General features: G+C 40.3%; 1 protein-coding gene across 1 annotated transcript; it reads left to right on the top strand.

Moving 5' to 3' along the window:
- Window positions 1-1,145: 1,145 nt before the first annotated feature.
- LOC310932482 (heparan sulfate glucosamine 3-O-sulfotransferase 6-like) lies at window positions 1,146-12,816 on the top strand (the record flags this gene model as incomplete). Its single annotated transcript, XM_083895808.1, has 2 exons — window positions 1,146-1,636; window positions 12,195-12,816. The coding sequence occupies 2 exons, from the start codon at window positions 1,146-1,148 to the stop codon at window positions 12,814-12,816; spliced, it is 1,113 nt and encodes a 370-aa protein (XP_083751934.1).
- Between the last annotated feature and the right edge of the window lie 11,984 nt (window positions 12,817-24,800).

Genomic DNA, 24,800 nt, shown 5'->3' on the forward strand with positions numbered 1-24,800 from the left:
TTCTTCTCCTCCACCTTCCGTCATACATCCAGACAGCTGCCCTTGGTATGTTAGTCAGGTTCAAAGTCTAAACTCCATCTTGATGCCGGAGGAAACTTAATACCTGCTCCAGGTTCACAGAGTCAGGGAACATCCCAGCGCTGATCCTTCCTGTTCAGCCCCCCAAGGTGACACACACTCAGCCTCAGATACTGTATTTCTGGATGGAGGCAGAGCTGTCATGGAACCCTTCACTTGCTTCAGGCTTATTGTTCTGAAGGTTTGTGTCAGGAGACGTGCCACCGCGTTGCGTTGGCTGGCTGTGAGTTCAGCGCCGAGTCTCAGGGTGCACTGATAGACGACCTCGGGGCTTCTCTTATTCGCAGGGCGGACAGAGAGACATCTATCACATGGGTTCAAAGGGGTAAGGAGGATTTTCCTCTGTGGAGTCGGTTTACATTTTGTAAAACAATGATGTGCCTGTAGCTTGAAACAAAGTGGACTCGTTTTTTCATGTCACAAATGATACAAAGACGATTATTTCTGTTTATCATGTTGCACACTATGTGTTGCTGTAAGGCCAACATTCTTGATTCTTTGGGCACTTTGGGTGTTCACAGAAAAACCTCAAAGATGAAGTTTTCTTAGACATGATGATAATGCATAATTATGTTTTTTTTAAAAAAAAGCATTTGTCAATAGAAATTAATATGTTAACACTAGTCCATGTTTACCCTTGTTTGTGTTTGCTTCAGATGGGAAGGGAGGGGAAGGGTGGAGACTTGCAAAAAAAAAAAAAAGAGGGGCGTAGGGAGAAGCAGAGGAGAAACCTTGGATGAGGGGTTAGAGGACCTCAGAGTGCATAGACACAGCAGGCTGTGTGCAAACAAACGTTTCATGCTTGATTACCAAAGACTCACGACTCTATAGTTATTTATTCTGGAAAAAACAAACAAACAAGCAAAGCAGCAAAGAAGTATTTTTTTAATATATATATCCCGTGCGTCATCTCGCTCCTGAAGAACTCTCCATGTGATGCCTCAGTTTTACGCAACAGGTCCTGCGAGATAAACCAAACACAATCACCTCCAAACAAATGTAGGAAGGAGAAGAAGAAGCATGCTGTCACCGCCTTGGTCCTTTGGCATCGAGCAGGAGATCACCTCATGGGATGTAGTGGATGCAGAGTCAGGTTCAACTCTGGGAAGGCGCTGTCCAAAGTCTCGGTGTTTTTTACCATGGTCCTGATCTTCACCTACTTCTTCTACTGTCTCACCGCGCTCTGCGACTCGGCTCCGAGGACTCCTCGCGCTTCGGACAGAGACTATGACATTTTGGACGACCTGCGACCGCCGCCGCGTCTCCTCCTCGTCGACGACGACGACGACGCGCCGCTCCGGCGCAACCGCACAGCCTCCGTGGACGCGAGCGTCCAGCCGCCTCAGCATGCGCCGGACAGCGCCAACGAGAGCGCCGGAATCCCCGTGTCCAACACTTTCGGCACCAAAAGGTTCCCCCAGGCGATTATAATCGGCGTGAAGAAAGGAGGCACTCGCGCTCTGCTGGAGTTTCTGCGCATCCATCCGGACGTGAGAGCGTATGGATCAGAGCCGCACTTCTTTGATAGGTTTTATGATAAAGGGCTGGAGTGGTACAGGTATGTACAGTTTCTATGAAGAGTACGTTTTATTCTGTTAATTATGAGTGCGTATTCAAAGTAATATTTATTTAATTAATAATATTTATGTATTTTGTTGAAGAAACACATTCTAAGAGCGCACCTTTGCGGATTTCTGCGCGTCTGATATCTCCGCGTTTATAACCTTGAATCCCGGATCTGGATCTGGATCAACGCCAAAATCCAGAGTTGGTTGATCCTAATCTGTCCTTTTGTTTCCCAATTGCCAACACAACCTCCCTGGAGCCATAACTATTCCCATAATAACTAATTTGTCGATTATAATCTCGATAAATCGATTAGTGTTTGGTCCATAAATGGTGGAAAGTGTCCGTCAGTATTTCCCAAACAAATGAAAATATTTTTGTCTTGTTCATAAACTAAAGAAATAAATTAAATTTACTGTCACAGAGGAGCAAAGAAACAAAAAAATATTTTATTGGATAAAAATAATTGTATTATCTAAATAACTGGTGTCATTACCTTAATAATCTCCTCTGCGAGATGATGGCAGATAGTGGGGCCTCAGGTGAACAGCTGACAAGTATTATTACCTGTGCACACGTGGTGATGCCTCCTGTCAATAAACAGGACAGTCATATAGACTGACTGATGTATTCAAATCAGCCCCAAGCCAATATTCTCCTTTTTTTTTTAATGCTGCGCTGTGTGGATCAAAAATGCTGCTGAGGTCCCCACAGAGCAGTTCATCATCTTGACAGTGAAACCACATTAATAAACTTCACCATGACACATATACCATGTAAAACATTCTCACCCCAATGGTTCTGCAGATTCTTAACATACAAATCACAATTACTACTAACGATTATCCTTTCAAAGTATATAAAGGTTTGACTGAGTTGCTTGAATGCACATGTGAACGGCCTTGGTTGCAACTCACAATTTTTTAACGGTTACTATAAAAGGAGGCAGATGAAACGCTCGTCGGCTACTGTCACAGTGACAACAGCTGCTTTGGGGTGACCATGGCTGACCAGAGCTATCATTTGTGTGTAGTCAAAGGCTCTGAAGAGGGATTTGGATCTGGATGAAGCTTATCATCTCCAGATGTTCTGCGAGAACGAGCTCATCCTCAGCAGAGTAAGGAAGGAGAAAACGGAATTAGAATCCAGTGAGTTCAGTGTTGAAGGTGTCGTGATGAGGGGAGAGCGAGGTATATGACGGGTTGGGAACCCGCTGATTAACAGCCACTTTGACAGCAAAGATTGTGCTTGTAATGTAATCTGCTCGCGACTTCTTTTCCCCCTGCTTCCCTCAAAAAACTCCCTTCTCTTAGATCTGTTTTAACCCGAGAACACAAGGACACATGGGAACACTTACACCAATGATAATTTTAGCAGACTGCTCAGCTTCTTCTCTGTTCTTCACACGATCACAAACACATGCGCCGCATACACACGCAGGTTATCCAACACTTTTCTTTAGATTTTCACTCATCTCCCCTGCTGTCTTTAACTTATTCTTCTCCCCACTTTATTGTCTCACATTTTCCCTCACCCTCTTACCCCTTCCCCTCTCTCTTCTCGTTTCTGTCTTTATTATTCATTTAGTGGTGGCGACATCTTTATGTGGAAATACCTGTGGCAGACCTGGTGTTTCCAGGGCATGTTTTATGTGTGTTTCTGTGTGCTTTAATTAGCCTGACAGGCTCTGGAAAGCTGTTCCGCTGTCAGTGCTCACACATCCTGTTAGATCAGGGGTCTCAAAGTCAAATGACCTGGGGGCCAATGTGCATCTATTGTGGTTCTACTGTTCACAATATTGCATCATGATATCACACATATACATAATAATACTATTTATGATGCAAAATTAATGTATTAATATCAAAAACATACATGTATTTTATTTTAAAGGTGCCATATGTAAGAATGTGGCCAAAAACAGTTACTACATTCAAATTCAAAATACTGAGGTCTTTTAGGTTTCGTTTTCTGACTTAACTGGCAACCCGTGGTTGCTCATTAGCTGAGACTCTACTGACTGCAGTGATTGGTAGACGGCGGTAGGTGGCGCCACATGCCGAAACATGATTTCAAAACATAAACATGATTTGCAGTCTGCAAAATATATTTTTTAATGCAAATATTTTGACTGTACTGTTGTTGTTGGTGAGTTCAGTTTGTTATATGAACATTATTCCTGAGTCTCTGTGACATATTAGGAGGATTTTATGGCCAGTTGTTTTAGATTTATTACATAATGCACCTTTAAATCATAAATAATAGGTAATAGTGAAGACGTACGTTCGTACCAGGAGCCATTGCCAGTCGTGGCTCGGGCCCTAACAAGTGTATTTATATATGTAATTGAATGTTGTATATGATATATTTAATAATGGGATAATTATGACCAATTGTCTTATTATTACTGTTATTAAAAAACATTGCTAGCAAACATATATTATATTCTATCACCTCACTGGCAGCTGTGCCTCAGCTACACACTGTGTTTAAAAATGTCATGTTATAATGTTTTCATTATAACATGACATTAAGTGGGGGGCCGCATGTGGCCCCCAGGCCGCCGGTTTGAAACCCCTGTGTTCAAGATCAATCACAACAAAGGCTGAAAGTATCAATTCATGAACTGAATATTTTATCAGATATTTACTGTAATCAGTATTTAGTTTTCCATTTAATTGTCTGACGTGTTCAAAAAGTACTTCTTTTGCTTCTCCAGTGATGCAGTTTACCGTGTGTGATGAACAAAATCAACTCATTATTTCAGTTCTGATCATATGTCAAGAGAAAATCTGAGGACAGAAAGTTCAGTTAAATCATGTGAAATGTGTGTGCGGTCCAACAAAACTGAGGATTGTTCATGGAAAAAGCCAAAGTGGGACATAGAAACAGACAAATTGTTTAGAAATTGTTTAATATTATTAGGTTGAAGCAGAAAGAAGCAACGTCACCAAAGACACATCGTTTCAGATTAGGATATCAGACAAGAACACATTCCCTGTGATACTCCGCCTGGTTCCACGTGTCTTGGATCGAGAAACGAGCACTAAACTGTTTGTGATGGAAACGAGAGTTGTTCCGTGTCGTTCGCTGGATGAAAGCGCTGCACGCTGGAGACACTTCACAGACATGCATTGTTCCAAACTGCATTGTCTCCACGGAGACAAACTTAAACCGTCATGCGTGTTTTCCATTTCTTCTATCTGAGTGATGCAGTCCATTTTTTCCCCTCTCTGTCTTCTCCACCCTGTCTGTCTCTGCGCTCCATCCCCTCGTTTGCATGTGAGCGGATGATGGGAACTGAAAACCCATAAATAGCACATAGTTTTAATGAATTTCTGTGTTGTTTTATGGTTTCAGAGGAATTCGTGGAGTGATGGTTTTCATATGGCACTTGAGAGCCACCACAGAGAATCTCAGCTTTCTATGGCACAAGGGTTCAGATTGTCACAGCTCTGCCACCATGAGGTGGCTGTAAATGATTTGTTTGTGTCTTGAAGTCGTTATACTGAACACATTTGTTTGTTTAGTGTTTTATCTTGTAGCAGAACAAACAGTGGTGCTGTCAGGGCTTTGTATCCAAGAGGCAAATTACATCTCGGAAAACAAACGACGAGTCTGATTTATGAAAAGATAATTTATGCATTTCTGTATATGAGGTAAAACTACAAGTCTCATCAATATTTTGAAAGATTGTCAATTGTTTGACTTACTGTCTTGACACTAAAGGCCATGACTGATCGGATAGGTATAAAATATAGGAAATATGCTTTTAGGGCAGCAGCACAAGGGCACTGAAATGTCAGCCATTGCTGAATCTGACAGAGGTCATTCATTAAATAGATTTATGTTAATGAGAATATTACATAAGTATTTTGGTCTGTATGGACAATTTTTAGTTGATTGATTGGTAGGGCATCTTCTAAAAATAAAGCCACACGTTTAATTTCCCCTTTTTTTGGTCAGATTTCATGTTCAGACCTTTAAAAAAAGTAATTTTCTTTTAGCTGACTGTAAGATGTGGAATGTTTCACATCTTAGCTATTCTTTTAACCCTTTAAAGTACACACCAAGAAAAAAGCAAATTATTTCTTTGCATTTTTATTATAATTTTATTTTATTTACTTATAACAATAATGAAAATCAATATTTTTTTTATTATTATTTTTTTTTAATTAGACCCTACAGTATTTCAGATACTGGCCTCTACCAAATGGTTGAGACGTCTGTTCATAATAAACCTTGTATGCATAATTCATAAAGTACAACATTGAGAACAAGTCACATTAAGTGTTAGTAAGTTCAGCCTAATGCATTATTCAATGTGACTTAAAGTGTGGTCGACCAAATGGTTGAGTAGTACCTTAAAGGGTTAATTGAAAGAAAATTAGAGACATATTTACAGATTGATATTGAGTATTGATCTGCTGCATGTGCATTGAACCTGAACTCTTTGTCGATGGCTTTAAGCGCGCTTTGCACGTGAATATTAATGAATCTTGATTAAATATTGCTTTTATATTGAGTATTTCCATATACCTTTATTTACTAAACCCTTAAATAACCCGGAACTGCATGTATACGTGTGTTGTTTCAGTACGATTCAGACCTCAGTGTGGAGTTCAGACATTTGAAATGCTGAACAAGGACTGCAATGCACAGGTCACAACACTTTCCACTGCAGCGAGGGTGATTTTCCTGACACCTCGTTCTGTGTGCAGCCCCGAGGCCGTTAATGATAGAGAGCGAACACCTTGGCTGATCGGTGTAACAGACAGGAAGTGGTCTCTAAAGTGTTGAAGCTGTAGTCTGTTTTTTTTTTTTTTTAACGGTGGTGGGTTTTGGCTGGAGTTGGGTTAAGGCAGTGTTGTAGATTTTAAAGAAGAAGAAGAAAAAAAAAAGGCCCACACTCACACCCATATGGTGGGAATTATGATAATTTGAGGTGCATTGTGGTGCTCTCTGGGGCGCCTGTAAAATATTGGGGAGGCTTCAGTCATGCTGCATTCGCTCTGTGCTGCAGTTAGATACTTATAGATGCTGTGTGAAGAAGAAATGGCAGAAGATTAAATGTTTCAGGTGCAAGGTAGTTATGCTTAAAGTCAAGTCGTACCAAAGTTAAGTACAGGCGTACAAATCCAACATAAATTGTGCATTTACAAAAAAAACCATTCAAGATCTATAAAGGAACACATCCGAGTCAGACTCGCACAACTGCAATAATGCCCAAAGTTTGGGCTTTGTAGTTTATTTCTGCTTATAATATTCATCATTTCATATTTTAATAAGCAGGTCCATGCAGGTTAATTTCTTAAAGCGTTAACACATGTCTCACAGCTGTCTCATCCATCCTACAAACTCAAGAAAAACCTCCTCTGACTCTGTTACTGCATCATTATATATATGGGGGGGGGGGTTCAAAAACAAAAAGGGGAAAAAGCTGAAAACAACAACACAGTCTATTTAAAAGCTGTGGGTGGCAACAGTCTTTCTGTCGTGATGTGGTTTTCATCCACTTCCTCTCCTTATTTGAACGAGAGAGAGAGAGAGGTTGATGGAAATCATAAGTGCTGACATTCACCTCCAGGCTGACACTAGTGTGACACACACACACACACACACACACACACACACACACACACACACACACACACACACACACACACACACACACACACAGTGCATCAGGTATATTTATGTGTGTTAGAAATTTTTGTTGAAAAATGTTATTTATGACATTGTTATTCACCCCTAAAGCCGTCTTCAGGCTCTGTTTGGTGTAAGTGTTGTTCACGGACACTTTTGAGGCCTGAATGCTCGCTCATGTTTCTATTTAGACAAAGAGCACGTCAGACTGCACGGCAGCACTCGTCCTTCACTGTTCAACAGACAATGACGATCCTCTCTGTGTGTTCGGGGTCGTGATTACTATGCGGATTAGTGCATAAGATTAACTTTTAGAGCTTTGGCAACGTTAGCTTATCTTACCTTAGCATAAAACAGTAACGGCCAAAGATTATAAAACGTTTTCGGAAATAGTTTTTGCTTTTATTATCCAGTGGATAATTCAAGATTACTCTTGCCAAACAATTGCATGTTAAAAAAACAAACAAAAAAAAACTACATAAAACCCAATTTATCAGTTTTTGTTTCCTTTGGGCAGAGCCATGTTAGCTAGTCTGTATCTGTGTATCCAAACTACTCAGTAGGTTATTTACTGCCATATATCTTTTTTTTTCTTCTTCTTTTTTATTCCACTACCAATATACGCAATTCAGTTTTTACTAGTCAGAATGACGTCACTTATGCCATTCATGTGTATGGGGTTTGTCGTTATAGATATAGCTACTATTCAGTTTCAGACATTTACAACATCATTATGATGTTTAGTTCAAGTTATCTTCAATTCTCGTCAAATGAAGATAGCTTGATTGTCCTTATCTTGAATTAAGCTTCAGATAGTCAGAAGGAAGTTGTAGATATCTGAAACTGGAATCATAAAATACCGATAATAACCCAATGCAATTGCAGATATCTGAAACTGTACTTTTGACGAGTCAAAATGGCGTCACAGATTTGCCATATTCTCTATCAAGACCCCAAAACATACAGTGAGGCATATATCCTTAAACTATTCTTTTTTTTACACAGCTATAGTTTATGTGCGGAGGAGAATAGTAGTGTATGTTTAATCCAGGCAGATGGGACACAAATGGAGGTTCCCTCATCCATCCGACCATCCGTGATCCAGAGGTTCCCTTTATCACAGCTGGGAAATGTTTTCTATTAGTTTTGTTGTTCACGCCCCCCATTTTTACGATGCATATCAAAGTCTCCCTCAGTAAATAACAATACATAGCGTAGTGTAGTTCTGCTTTTGTTAGAGAAAATTAAACTATGCAGTTTTCTTCCTTAAAATTATCTTTTATTTTTGAGTGCATACACAGCTCTTTGTTGAGGGATGTGGCTGCAGTGGGGGAACTCGTAATCTCAGAGGGGGGCAGGAAGTCTCTTGGCCACATCCTTGTTGCCAGCGTTTGTACAGTATTTAATCTTGTGATCCAGACGGCCTACAACGTATCAGCAGTGTAATCAGCGCTGTAACACTTGTGGGAGGAAAAGCACGACATCCTTTTAGCAGCAGGGAGTTCCAGACTCATGTGGTTTGTCTGCGAGGGTTTCCAGCGCTGAACTAAATAACAAAACATCTTCATCAATATCAAGTGAAATGAAAGAGGTGTGTTTGTGAAACATACATAAGCATTAGATGTGATTTATATATATGAGTAATCTGACAGGGAGATTAATCATCCCTGATCTGTTTACGGATTCTCTGACACCATGTAAGAACAGATTTATGATCGAAAATGGCTCTTATTGATTCTCTGATAATGAGACTGATTGTGTTGAGGCAGATAGGGACCCAAGGAGAGTGGGGGCAGAAGCCACAATTCATCAACTATTCATGAGTGGGGAAAGACAACTTCTGGTCAATTACTGGAGTGACACTTAGGTGAAGGAGTGAAGGACAAATCAAAGACTTTGGATGAGAGCAGGGAGTGTGTCTCTTGTGTGAGTATGTTGGCGATGTGCACCGACACACCCGAGCATGCCCGCGCACACACATGCACGCGCACACACACACTAAAATGCTGAGCATCCAGTCGTACAGAGACAGACGCATCGATTAGGCACAGATAAACAGGACAGACAGACATGGAGAGGCCATTTGCAGCCATAGTTAGATAATAATCAATGAATTGTCTTTTAATGGAAGTGGATTGAAATGACTTAAACTGAAGTCAAGTTGTCTGTGACTTTGACTTTTTTTTAATTTCAAGTTTGGCCAGTTTGGTATCTTTAAAGCATCTGGCCAAGTAGTCTAATTCACATTGTACAAAGACTAAGGGCGCTTTCACACATATAGTTTGATTTCTTTGGTCTGCACCTGTCAGAAAAATGTTACAATGTAGCAAACAGACGTGGGTACGGTTTGCTTTCACATATGCAGAGTTCTAAACGAACCAAAATAGACCGCGTAGACCATCGGCACCGGAACCTGATCGCTGCCACTCTAATCAATGTGAGCATTTCCACGGGGCACGCCGCGGCTTCTTGTGTGAATACGGCTGGCTACGCATCGTAACGTGCCCGGTGGGGATGGAATCTGGGCAGAGAACGGTGCAAAACCGCGCTGCTGAGGTTCCAAAACCTGAGGTTATCCCGTATCTCATACTCATAATGCATTAAACCAGACCGTTTTGTCCCATTTGGTTTGGTTGCTTTCACACCAGAGGAACCGTACCAAAGTGGGGCAGATAAAGGTTGATTTGGTGCGGACCAAAGGACCGAGATTACATTCACACCGATGCGAATGAACCGAACCACAGCATTTGGTGCGCACCAAATGCTGTGGTTCGGTAGGTGTGAACGCGCCCTAACATAATAAACCACTCTTACTGTATGTTTGTACTGATACCGATATCAACGATTTACTGATACTGATATTAGTCCGATTCAGACATTTCAGATCATTTACGAACTATGAAGCTGAAATTAGTCATTTCAAATGATTATGATTATCGGACTGATACCGATACTGACCGATTGCACTCAAACAAAACCTTTAGATTCCCTTACATCTCCTCACCTACCTCTAAGGATTTCCCCAAATGCCTAAGGATCTATATAAGCTTGCCTTTTAAAGGTACAATATGTAGTATTTATGGGTTTATATAACCCAAAATCCACTTTTTTATACATGTTATGTGCTCCTGCATTGTCTAGTCGCTGTATAATAGTTTTTCTTTCATTTTCGTAGTGTTTCAAAAAGTCATGTTAAATAACATGACCGCGGACCGCGGTTGCATAGCCACTGTTAGCAGCGAGATGCCATGTTTCTACCGGAGCCTGTAAGGACAAACGCGAGAGAACAAATCAATCGTCTCTTTACTTGTAGCGGAAGTCCCGCCTCCACTCTCTCCGCTTCGTCTGCTACAACCGTGGTAGCTCGCCCTCTCCCTCGCCTCACGAACCTCATCTGCTGACACGGAGAAAGACGACGAGGATGACATTTGACCAGCTGCGGATACCGTAGCGCTCAGGGAAGGGAGGGGGTGAGCAGAGGAACAGGTCTTTGTTGTAAATTTCAGCCTCTCCTCTAGATGGCACTATAAACTACTTATTTCCCCTTTAAGTAGAATTCAAACTACATAGCTGTGGCATTGAACAGTGTCTGATTATATTTGTTTGGCTACAGCTATTTTTTAAGAGCAATATTTCACTCACTGAAAGTGCTATTTGGCCGCCACTGATTTCAACCACAGTCAACATTGTTTTTTTTTACACTTTCAGATTGCCATTGTGTCTGTTTTGTAGAAATGGAACAAAACAAAGTTTACTCAAGATGTTTGCCATTATTTCAACATGGCAACATTTTGTATTTTAGCTGATTGGTGTCAACTGAAAAAATGTTTGCCGCCTTTTATTATAGGATAAACTGGAGTCGCTTTATAAACTGCTCTCAACATAATCAAGTTCACTACTACAACAGGCAAAATGAACATACTGTTTCCGTGAGCAACTGTCATTCATCAGAACGTTCTCTTTTTATTGACACTTGGACTTCATTTAGACTTCCAATCTGAAACAAATAAAGCACACAGACCCCATGACTTGTTTATTTTATTGGAAGTCACATGAAAGCTCTGTTTCCAGTAACACAGTATAAGATAGAGTACATGTGTAGAGTATGTGAGTTACAATTCATTCACTCCTTTGAACGTTGCTCATCATCCATTTGTCATGTGAGACAAAAATTAAAATCCACCACAAATCCAGCAGTTTTCTGCACAGGAATCTGTCCTTTTTCAGGCACATGTTTAACACACGAGCTGAGCTCAGCAGCTCGCCACCCCCTGGTTCACACTTCCTGAAGGTTTTTGGTCTGTTTGGGTCCTTGCAGGAGCCCATAGGGGAGATGAGGGTAGCTGGGGTGGGGGGTCTGCTCTTTCAGGAAGAATGAGGGTTAAAAATCTGTAGGAAATTGCTGTTAAGTGGGTCTTGTGGCTTTGTGGTTTTGACTCATCAGGCCCATAGTGAGTGGATGGTCCTGTTGTGCAGGCCTTACCGTAAGATTCAGAGAGGGGGCCATCTGGGGCCCTCACATTTAAACACAGAGCAGTGTTTGAAGCTTTAATCACACAGACTTTGGGGTGCTTTAATGTCTAATGTATATAATGTGTTTACATTATCCCTTGATGGTATTTTCACTGAAGTCAGTATCAAATAGCATTGAACTCGCTGGCTCTGATATATTTGAGAATACGTATATTTGACCAATCTTGCCGCCTACAGTGCACCCTTTCTGAAGCTCACATTTTAGTGTGTTTTAGCTCCCTGTTTCATTGTCCCATTAGCCTTGATTCCTGTTGTACTCCATGTCCACTGGGTTGTATTGATAGCTGTTTATTAGGCTCCAAAAAAGGGGGGAAAAATAAATGATCAATCAGGTTTTGGCGATATCTGATGAGATTCTCTTTTTCTTTCAGGAACCTGATGCCTCGGACGCTGGACGGCCAGATCACTATGGAGAAAACCCCCAGCTACTTTGTCACAAAGGAGGCTCCCAGTCGAGTCTGCACTATGAACTGTCAAACCAAGCTCATTGTGGTGGTTAGGGATCCCGTGACACGGGCGGTGTCTGACTACACCCAGACTCTGTCCAAAAACCCAGGACTTCCGTCCTTCCAGAGCCTGGCCTTGAAAAACTCCTCCACTGGCCTGATCGACACCACGTGGAGCGCTGTGCGCATTGGTCTCTATGCCAAACATCTGGAGAACTGGCTCCAGCACTTCCCCCTGTCTCATTTTCTGTTTGTTAGTGGTGAACGGCTGGTTAGCGATCCTGCTGGGGAGATGGGCCGGGTTCAGGACTTTCTGGGTCTGAAAAGGGTTGTTTCAGACAAACATTTCTACTTCAACCAGACCAAGGGCTTTCCGTGCCTGAAGAAGCCTGAGGGAAGCAGCAGACCTCGCTGCCTTGGAAAGTCTAAGGGCAGACCCCACCCCCAGATCCCCTCTGAGGTCCTACAGAGACTCAGAGACTTCTACAGGCCCTTCAACCACCATTTCTACCAAATAAGTGGGCAAAACTTTGGGTGGGATAAATAGAGCGGCATAAAAACTGGGCTAATATTCTCAGGGACGCAAGAGGAATACAAAGGCCACAAACTGGAACACTGTTTGGACCTTTTTGCCTCAGAGGAATTAATGTGACATGTAGCACTCGTGAACTGCCACTGCTTTGTTGTCGCATAAGAAGCTGACAGGGGCACAGTGCTGCTAATATGCAAGTTACACACATACTTAATGGATTATAGTTATTAAACCATTCTCTTGTTTGTATGATAATGTTGTGTGAAAGTATATATATATATATATATGCAAACTAGGCACCAAAGGGAACGCAAAAAATGATCGCTTTGAGTATCATTTTTGCCCGCTCTTCATGTTTTCCTCATAAATAAGCTATTTATAGTTTCTGTTGATTTGAAACACAACAGTTACCACTTTTTATTGAAAGAAATGTATTTATTTCATGACAAAGCAAGACATTAAAACCTATTATGTGCTCATTGACAGGACATTTGAAAAAAGATGTCATACTCGGCAATTAATGTCTCCTTTTTTACATTAGCAGTGTTACTAAAAAAATCAACTGCATTTGTATTTTTATTTTATTTACGTTTTTCCAAATGGTGTTTGGAACGGTGTATATCTTATTCTGATGTTGCCAGATATTTCTCTGTGTTCTGCAGCTCATATCACAGCGATACCTCATCTGCAAACGTCGATCAGAGAACACATTCCCATCTGTAGGTATTTGTCAGTAGTGTTTCCATTCGAAGCTACATCACTGTTTTTGTTGAACGTGGACAGTACTGACTGTATCAGCTGCTCACTTACAATAAATTCTACAGTTATGATCTGTTAATATTTGAGTCATATGTAAAGCATGCAGACCACAGATCATGTGATATTCTCTCTATAATGTATAGATATAATGTATAATGTATCTAACAGCAACCTATAGGCCTAAAGCGAAGCATTATATCTGTGGAAGGATTGACGACCACTCACTAAATTTCTCCTCTGAGCAGCAAAAGTCCACTCACGAAACGCCTGCTAACCTGAGAAGCTAAACAAAAAGGTTCAGTGTGAAGGATTAAGTTGCATCCAACAGTGATGACGAATAAATGCCTGTCACTCCATCTTTCTTCGCATGTGATCGAAGTTACAATGAATGAATGAATGAATGAATGAATGAATGAATCAGGTAAAATAAAAAAAGAAAATATTAAAGGCCTTCTTTGAAGCTAGTGTTTGGTTTGTCTGCATACTCTATTTAAGGTTAAAAAAAGAAGGTAATAATTAATAAAAAACTAATATATATTGTTTTTTGATGAACTATATATTCAATATAAATTAACTCATTCAAATAGAGTCTGTTGCTAGTTAATTGACAGTTAATCTAAACTAAATGTTTGGTTTGAAAAATAGAAATAAAAACACTGCTGTTGTCATGGACATCCAGGTTTGGGAAGCAAAATATGTTTAAAGGCTTAAAGAAGAAGCAGTAATTCTTAAAATTGAAATGATGTATAATAAATATTAACAGTAAGCGTACATATCTCACACACGTTTGTCTTTGTAACAAGTTGGCAATTAAAGACAGCGTCCACATTATTGTTAGCTTAAGGCAGCAAACATGTTTTTTTATTCTGATTGAAGACTTTTAAAATTCACATAGAGTGGTCCTGTTGCACATATATGTGAGTTATGGAGGTCTACTTACGTACATTAACTTGTTTTTATGGTCAAAAACCTCCTAGTTGCTGTAAATGAGCCGATAGAAATCTCTCCTCACTGAAGCTCTCCTCAGCCGCGGTGTTTCAGACTGAACTCTCACAACCAGAAGACAGAACTGTGTTGTGATTGGCCAGCTAATGAGAGCTTTCCCAACTGTCTTGTGATTGGCCAATACCTGGAAGTGACATAATTAGCACATCAGCTCTCAGAATCGCAGCTCCCCCTCTGGAACGGTGGATGCAATGCTACTCATTATCAAAACATTGTTTAAACAATGTTTAAAAATGGTTTTGTCACGACTCCCCGCCGCAGTCGCCACCTTTGACCCGGAAACTGACCCAGAGTCAGAAAACACTGTCGCAAGTGAGACATCACCACAACAGACTTCTTCTGCGGTACAATGTACGCAACCGGATGTGCCAGGACTAGTGCCCGGAGCAGGAGAAATGCTGTTTACGTAACCAGACTGGGTTTTTTCAGAAATCACAGCGTTCTCAGCAGTGGCAGAACTGTTTGTTTCGAACCTTCAGGGCTTCATAAACGAGGTAATGTCGCAGATACACACCAAAAAAACATGCGTTAGAATTGGAACTTCCGGTCTAGGTCCGCTTTAAGGCACTTTGCCTGATGCAGATATGATGTTTTGGCCCAATATTCAAATGCAAACCACATTTACTTGCTGATCCCTGCTTTACAGATTGTAAAAAGGAAAACAAAAATAAAACACACATACAAACACATCTACACCCTCGCCAGGCCCCGACTCTTGTTTGTCTCCTGGCATCACTGGGGTAAAATCTCACTCTTTCCTTCATCTTCCCAGTTTCTCTCCCTGCCTCTCCTTTTTGCCACCTCCACTCAGTGAAGCCACATATACAGTCTGAGGTCTACGTACACTGTGGCCTTTAATTATGAGACATGTCAGCTCACCCAGCAGGCCCCCCTCTTTCTTCTCTGAGCTCAAAATTAGCAGCAGAGCTCTTCTCTTTCATGGTAGACTACACCATGTTGTTGCTATGGAGAAGAGAAAAAAAAAAGCGTCTGGAACGACCGAAAAAAGGAAACACATTGAACAACTGAAATATGCACCGACTCGGTTGCAGATGTTCAACAATGCATAGAAATATGCCTGTAATCAATGATCTATAAATGATCTAATCTGTGAAGGCTGAGCTTTTGTTTGTGTAAATGTGAGTGGTTTGTGAGCGTAAAAATAACTTTTATTTGTGCTTGTTCGCATGCACACACACCCGGGCTCCTCTCATGCATCTTGCCTATTCTGATTCCAGTCAGTATTTAAGTCATATCCCGCTCTCTTTTTTTTTTATATGTCTGGCATTAATTTTTTAGTGGGCCTCACTAAAATTTAAACGTGCTTAGCTCACTTCATTTCTGCCAAGTTTTATTACTCCGTGTGTTGCCTGTGCCAGCCCAACAGCTGGCAAAGATGTTACGGTGAGTATTTGCACGACCGGCCAATTGATTCATTTTCATTAAATCAGCGGGAGGTTTAGCATAATCTACTGTTCTGGCCTAACACTGGTAATGATGTGAGAAATCCAAATGAGGTGAATTATTGACAATAACATGGTGGAACGTGAAGATCTGCTCAACCATAACTTGGACCAACTCTCCGATCTGAGCAAACAAGCTTGAAAATGTTGCCTCTATATGAGCTAATAGCCTTTGCTTATGGTTGCAATAAGAAACTGTGGACAACACCAGCATTTAGTCATGATTTATGACACTGTCATCATCATTTTAGGTGTATGGCAATTCCCAAAATTCATGATCTGATGTGATTCAGTCAGAAAAATAGCGCCTGCCTGTTCTAAATTGTTATTATCAGTCCATTATGGGGCTCAGCACCATATAGGCTACACTTATAACATTTACATATTCCAAATAATTCAGTGCATTAACACGTGGTGTAGTTTTTGACACTGGACTTTTCACTACACTCTTAGAAATAAGGGTTCCAAAAGTGTCCTTCTACAAGGACTGAGGTTCTACCTGGAACCATCTGCTTCTGTAAAACCCTTTCCCAAAGAAAGGGTTTTTCAAGGGTTCTTGATAACACTAATGGTTCCAGTAAGAACCATCCATTTGGATCCAGAGAACCCTTTAAAACCCCTTTCCTGAGTAGAGTTTTAAAAGGGTTCCAGGTGGAACCTTACAAAAGGGTTCCAGGTGGAAACGTTATAAAAAGGTTCTACCTGAAGCCAAAAAGGGTTCTCCTATGAGGACAAGCCGAAGAACCTTATATGGTTCTACTTAGCACTTTTATTATTATATCAGTGTATATGAGCTAATAGCCTCTGCTCATAGTTGCCATAAGAAGGTTTTATGACACTGTCATCGTCATTTTAGGTGTATGGCAATTCCAAAAATTCATGATCTGATGTGATTCAGTCAAAAAATGAGTGTCTGACTGTTTTACATTGTTATTATCTCCAGTCCATTATGGGGCTCAGCACCATAGGCTACACATATAACATTTAAATCTTCCAAATAATTCAGTGCATTAACACGTGATATAGTTTTTGACACTGGACTTTTCACTTACAAGACAACACACACAAAGAGAGAAACTCGGCTGTCAAACCTACATTAAACATAAATTATGATTTAATATATTTCGAATTATCTAAAAATGTCTGGAGGATCCTTATTAACCACATAATCTGTTTTTTTTCTCTCCCACAAATCGAAAAAACATTTGTAATTAATCATGACATGACCCAATGATACACTATCGTACAATGTGTGGTTTACATCCACACAATAATTGCATTCTATACTGCGCTGACTATAATCAGTGTCAGATTGAACATCTTGTGCTGTTCATAAAAAAAAAGGTTGCTGAAGATTGCACTAACAACACGGAGCCAAAGCCTAAACGCAATCATTTAATATCAAAAAAAGAGAGTATCAGTGTCGCGCCAAATCCAGATGATCGCAAGATAATACACGCTATCTTTCTCTAAGTGAACTAGAATATAAAATTGCCAGAAAAACAACTTAAAGACGAAGACAATAAATAAAAACTCCAAATCTTCCGTTCTCCTGGGGACGGGGATTTGTTTAGCTCTCGCTGGCATCAGGCTTCCAAGTATTTAATCCCACCCTTTAATGCGTGCCATCAATTCTTGCCATAGTGGATTTGTTTGTATGAATGGAAATCACCCAATATGGACTGAGTTAACAGGCCACTGAGACGATTTGAAACGAGACGTGATGAGGGATGTGTATTTTGTGTGGTGATTCTTATTCGGGAATAATGGGCACATGTCAGACTAATTAGAAACACCCGCAGGGGAGGATGAAGCGCTCTAAGGGCTTAAGGAAAAGAGGGTTGATTTCTACATAGCAGATAAAAAAAAAAGTAGGATTACAGTGTAAACGTGGTTTTCCTTTGAGCAGCCACAAATGAAGATGGTTCATACTAAGGACTCCACACATTTTCCACCCATACCGCAGTCTCCTTCAATTCAAGGAAGAAATGCTCGGGGGATTTTCTCTCTTGTCTGTGGTTTGGGCCCCACAATGTCTTGTTAAATTGTGACTCCATCTTTAATTGATGAGAGAGTAGTTTGGGGTTGAGAGATGTACAAATGATCATGGTAGCTCAGCACAAATTGGGGAACTTTTGAGGGATATGGCAATTAGATCTTTTACAATAGGATTTTTACAGCCGTGTTTGTTCCAGACACATTTCAGCACATACCTCTGCTGCCGTTGTAGTCTACAGAGAACCGGACCATGGTCGGATTATCGGACCTTGATTGGAAAACTCAAATACTCTTATATATCTTGCACTTGAGACAATGCTTCCAAATGGATTGACACATTTTTCCTCCATCCATCCATCATCTACCACTTAGCAGAACATTACTTTGATAGAAGTTGAAGTCACTTTTTTTATCATATGACTTTTCTAATATAGCTTTAGAAGTAAAAGTAAAAGTATTTAAAAGTGAGGATTGAGCCAAGTGATAGGGCGAGTCAACTGGAAGGTTGTGGGTTCAATTCCTTGTCCCACTAGTCTATGTGTGTCCTTGAGCAAGACACCTAACCCCATGTGTAAGTGTGTGAATGAATATAAAAGATGTGTGAATGGGTGAATGTCAAAACTATACACTCTTAGAAATGAAAGTTCTAAGTTGAACCATATATGGTTCTTCAGCTTGTCCTCATAGGAGAACCCTTTTTGGCTCCTTTTGGAGGGTTCCACTAAGAACCATTATAAAGTCCTTTATTCGGGAAAGGGGTTTAAAGGGTTCTCTGGATCAAAATGGTTCTTACTGGAACCATTAGTGTTACCAAGAACCCTTGAAAAATCCTTTCTACAAGAAAGGGTTTTTCAGAAGCAAATGGTTCCAGGTAGAACCTCAGCCCAACACTTTTGGAACCCTTATTTCTAAGAGTGTAGTGTAAAGCAGTTCATTGAGACTAGAAAACTGCCAACTCTTCTTCCGATTTTATAGTTAGAGGAAATGTATTTACAATTTATTTAGGAAGTGTAAATAACAAAGTAAAGTGCAGCTATGTGAATTTTGCACTTTACAACACTGCAGGTTTCCAGTCCATCACAGGGCGGCCACAGACAACCCACACTCAAGGAACAAAACTCCTTTGGAAACCTGGAAGCTTTTATAGAAGAGCATTCATTTTGCATCTGGCTTGGAGAAATATAGTATAAACACATTTGAGAAGAAGAATGCTGTGTTTAATTGCTACAACCATGACTCTATATTCCATGGTACAATAGCACCTCACTATGTGATGTCAATCCTTATGAATGAAAGAGACTCGCAACTGCTCTCCATACTTGACTTTTTCCACATCACTTCTCCATCATTTCACCTATAAAGAAACTACATCTGCTCGGTATTTGCTTGGGTAATCCCAAACATGTCCATCCATTCACATGGAGAGACTGAATAGTGAGATGTATTAACTGCTACAGTAGCATGCAGGACTACTGCTGGTCAGTGGTCGCATGCAAACAATGTGGGACGCACGATTAGAAGACGAGACCGATGCATGCCACAGTCCTTAAAAAAGTTAAAAAAGATCAATCTACCGAACATGTGGTGCAGGCCTGCTGATGTCATATGCGTCCACTGTGACTCAGTCCTTCCGATGGAAACATGTGTCACAGTGGATTCTTTTCTCAGAAGTGGCTACCGGTCACCATGCACACACGCATCTTTTGGCATAAGTAAAAACATGCCGTTTGTGTGACTTCAATATAATGAAACGGATCTTCGTGACTTGACTGCTTTTCCTTCACGATCCATGTGCAACATGTTCAAGCCTGTGTTTAAGTACGAGTCATTTTCTTGTGAATTTGAGAGATTTGACCCAATCACCTCTGGCAAAAAAAAAAAAGATTCCTCTGCAGTAATCCCACTGTTTACAGATGTTTTAACACGTCCATGGCAATGTGTCACATATGGTAATAGTTTCTGTAAAACAAGACTCGTGTATTTTGTCAATGCACAGTCTGTTTTGGTCTGTGTCTGCACCTCTGCTCGAACACATGTTGTTTTTCTCACATCATATCAGTGAGGATATACATAACACTGAGACTGGCCAACATCCCTACCGCCATGCTATTGTTGTAACAAAACATACTTATGACTGATGCTTTTATTCATTTATCTTTGTTGTTTTTACTTTATTATTGTGTTTCTACTCTATTTTAAGCATGTGATATTGAAATAAACTCTGATTTAAACCTTGCATTCACCGGTGACTACTGCTGTTCAACTGCTTGTTAATGCAAATACGTAATGAGCCAATCACATGGTAGCAACTCAGTGAGTATATAAGCATGTACACATGGTCAAGGCGATCTGCTGAAGTGCAAAGTGAGCGTAAGAACGTGGTAGAGAGGTGGTTTTAGTGACTTTGAACGCAGCGTGGTTGTTGTTGTCAATTTCAGAAATGGCTAATCTACTGGGATTGTTAACCAGAATGTTGGAAGTTCCTTGAACAATAACAAAAAAAAATGCCTTGTTGATGCTGGAGTTCTGTGGAATTGGCCAGACTGGTTTGAAAGGATAAAAGGCAACAGTGACTCAGTGATAACCACAGGTTATGACCAACGTGTGATGCAGAAGACCATCTCTGAACACACAGCACATCTAACCTTGACCATACCTGGTGCCACTCCTGCTATTTTATTAGGTGTCTTGTGTACTGAATTAAAGTGACCAGTGAGTGTATATTGTATGGGCACCACATAAATACACATAGGCATTTGTGGTAATAATCAGAATAGACATCAGTAAATCTGAGAGCAGACAGATATGCATGAGAATTGTCTCTCTTTTTTTGTCCAATTTTTGGGAGTGTTCTCTCCAGTCTCCGGCTCAGTTACCACCTGGCTTGAATTCATGTCACAAATTACATCATCATTGTGTGTGTGTGTGTGTGTGTGTGAGAGAGAGAGAGTTAGATCACAGAACTTTGGTCTCCTCATAATCCCCTCTCTCTGCCTTGAAAGCATCATATATACCTTCTCTGGGCTTCTGTTCCATGACAACATAGCTTCACGCGGTGAACGCAAAAACCAGAGCTGAGCTCCAGCTTTGAAGCCATTGTTCAGCTCCGTGAAGGGTATAATACCTTCAGTCGCACGGGGACAATGAACGGTATGATTCATATCTCATAAAACACAACACCTGCGAGCACATGCTGTATTGCCAGCACTGCTCCAACACTGAGAAAAACAGGTCGCAAAGTTGTGCATTTCTCAGAACTCCAAAATCTAATTGAATCTTTTTTTGAAGTGCTGTAATGATGGACACATATAGGCCCCGGAGTTCCCTGAGGGTCAGGGCTTGGGTGGTGTGTGAGGGCTGGGAGATAACGTGCCCTGCAGGAGTGGAAAGATGATGTGCACAGACTCCGGTTACAGCAGTCTGGCCCGGGACAGGTTGGCGGAGGCTGTGATTGATCTTAAAAAAACAAGGGAAGCTTGTGGGAACATTGTAATTGAACCTGGAACAGATGTCGAATAGGGCAGACGAAACATGGACGAAGTGACACAAGTCAAAATGATTTGGGGTGAACATTATTGATAATATTGGAGGGTATAACAGTGGTCAGCAACCTTCGAGAGCTTTCAGGGCTTTTATTCTGAAAAGATATGAACTGATTCAAATAGATTATGTTGCTCGAATTGACAGTTAAACTAAATGTTTGGTTTGAAAAATACAAGACAGCCAGGTTTGGGGAGTAAATGTCCAGAAAATAACTATTATATCCTATGTTAGGCTCAAAGAAGAAGCAGCAGTTAGTGAACGGATGCACAACAAATATTAACCAACATGGGTTTTTGTTTCTGGCTGAAGACGTTTTAAGGCACTTTGCCCGGTGAAGATACAATGTTTTGGCCCAGTATTCAATTGCTTTCAATTAAATTGTCCCTCGGCCACATTTACTTGCTGTTCCCTGTCATACAGTACATCATATAATGTATACTGAGGGGTTCTAGTTATTAAATCAGAGAAGGAGAGCACAAACCTCCACCATGGCTTCTCAGCGTCGCACACTCCATTATCTTGGAAGGTTAATGATGATTTTAAAAAAATACTAAGTCCCACTGTCGGTGTAGTGTTTAGCACTCTTGTCTTTGCAGCAAGAAGACCCGGGTTCCTGGGTTTGAGCCCCGTTTGGAAAAACTTCGGAACAAGGGCCTTTCTGCAAGGAGTTTGCATGTTCTCCCCGTGTGTGCGCGGGTTTTCTCCCGGTTCTCTGGCTTCCTCCCACAGTCCAAAAACATGCAATATGGGGATTAGGTGAATTGGTCACTCTATGCGTGGCCCTGCGATGGACTTGCGAACTGTCCAGGGTGTACCCCGCCTATCGCCCAATATCAGCTGAGATAGGCACAGCATCTGCGTCCGCCTCACCACCAATAATAATAACCTACACCCCCCCAAAAAAACATGGCCGTAACCTCATCAGAGTTTTTTGAGAAAAACAAACATAACAAACAAACAAAAACATACCTCGGGTAAACCAACACACAGCAGCAAATGAACAGGAACCACAGATAGCCAGTGCCAAACCATCAGCCTCCCTCTCTAATATGACTACTTGAACTCATCTGACTGGGATAAACTATATAACCATCAATCATGTAAAGGATACACCACATAAATTCAGCCTGTGCTGTTTAAATAACTGCAGGAAATGTAAGTGTGGGAATTGGATTGTAGCAGATATATAGAAAAATACAGTCATTATCATTATTAGGGTATTACCATTCATTAAGTGCAATTTTGTGGTGCTTTAAGGTACACAGGATTTCCCATCGAGGGCTGACAAGAATCTCCTCTCAATTACGTTTCACAAGGACACATTACACGTTTACTTAAATCCAATTGTGAAGTCCTTTGTTACTTTTTAACGTCTATGTCAGAAAATACATTTAAGCTTTTAAGCTGCTAAATAACATTACTAATGTGCGATATAAAATATCAAGCCTTTTGTTTAAGGGCTACAGATTGATATTAATGCATATGTCATTAGTACTTTTTTGCACTTTCACAAAGTATACACAGACTCCGTTTGTACAGCAAATAAAGTGGTTAAAATGAGCTCTACCATGACTAATAAAATGCTACACTTTTAATGCTAAAAACTATTATCGGATAAAGATATTGGCTTTAAATGTATTGTCGGATATTGATAATGACTACAACAGTGGGCTAAAAAGAACACTTTCTTGACTTCTTTGCTGGCGCCCTCTACAACTATTATATTTTTTATGTTTATTTATTTTGCTGAATGAAGTACATTTATATCTACATCTGCTGCGACGAGTAAGTCAAATATGATGTTAATTTCACAACAGAAAAGACTAAACAGTCTCTGCAGTTGGGCACAGGAAAAAACACGGTAACGCTTTCTTTTACAGTCCCCTAATTACCAGGTATTTACCTGGTAAATTCATGGCAACACCAAAGTGTTACTAGGTAATTACCAATGGTAATAAGAAAGTAAATACAGTGAAACTGTTGCCAAAATACTGGGCATTTACCTGGTAACTATATAGTTAATTATAGCGTGTTATTACTGCTGTTAATAAGAAGGTATGTACAGCTAAACTATGGCAAAACTATGGTAAATGTAAGTGTATTATTGGGTTATAAACTGGTAATAAGCAGGTACCTACAGTCCCCTAATTACTAGCTATTTACCCAAGGGGTAATCTAACAAACCTAACCCTAAAAATGTGTGTAATTACATGGAAACAAGCTTGGCTTTCTTTTACAGTACAGTTTTACTTTACTTACCGAGTACATTACCGTGCATTACCCAGTATTTTGGCAACGGTTTCACTGTATTTACTGATCTTATTACCCTTGGTAATTACCTAGCAACACTTTAGTGTTACCATGAATTTACCAGCTAAATACCAGGTAATTAGGGGACTGTAAAAGAAAGCGTTACCAAAAACGCATATATATGTATACAGTATATATCTGTATTGTATTATTGGCTTGTGGGATAAAAAGTTCAATATTGTGCATCAACAACAGCAACAACAACAAAATATAGATGATTGGCTAAAGGCCCAGGTAAATAAAGTACTCATCATAGGTATACATGTACAATAATATATGCATAAAGTTGTGATTCATTGATAAAACATATACTACCTTTTGGTTTATTGACAAAACAATATTAAAGGCATCATATGTAAGAATGTGGCCAAAAACGGTTACTACACTCAAATTCAAACTACCAAGGTCTTTTAGGTTTCGTTTTCTCCTCCATTGTAGCTTAGACGCACTGTAAATGGCAAACCGTGGTTGCTAGGCAGCTGAGACTCTACTGACTGCAATGATTGGTAGACGGCGGTAGGTGGCGCCACTTGCCAAAACATGATTTGCAGTCTGCAAAAGATTTTTTTAAATCCGAATATTTTGGCTGTACTGTTGTTGTTTGTGAGTTCAGTTTGTTATGTGAACATTATTCTCTGTGACATATTAGGAGGATTTTGCGATCAGTTGCTTTAGATTAATTACATAATGCACCTTTAAATAAAAATAGCAATAGATAAATGTTACATTATGCACAGATTTGCTCTTGGATTGCACTGGTTTGACATTTTTTAGAAAGTGGATCACCATATATAAAAAAATGCACTACAACATATGATTTCATCTTTTATTTGGCTGAGTTTTGAACGTGTTTTTGAATTACAGTAACACAGATCTTCAACATGAAGGACATTGATGTTGCTGATTAAACTCAGTGTGGGA

The sequence above is a fragment of the Microchirus variegatus genome (assembly GCF_963457635.1).
Source record: "Microchirus variegatus genome assembly, chromosome: 10".
In the NCBI taxonomy this organism is placed as follows: Eukaryota; Metazoa; Chordata; class Actinopteri; order Pleuronectiformes; family Soleidae; genus Microchirus; species Microchirus variegatus.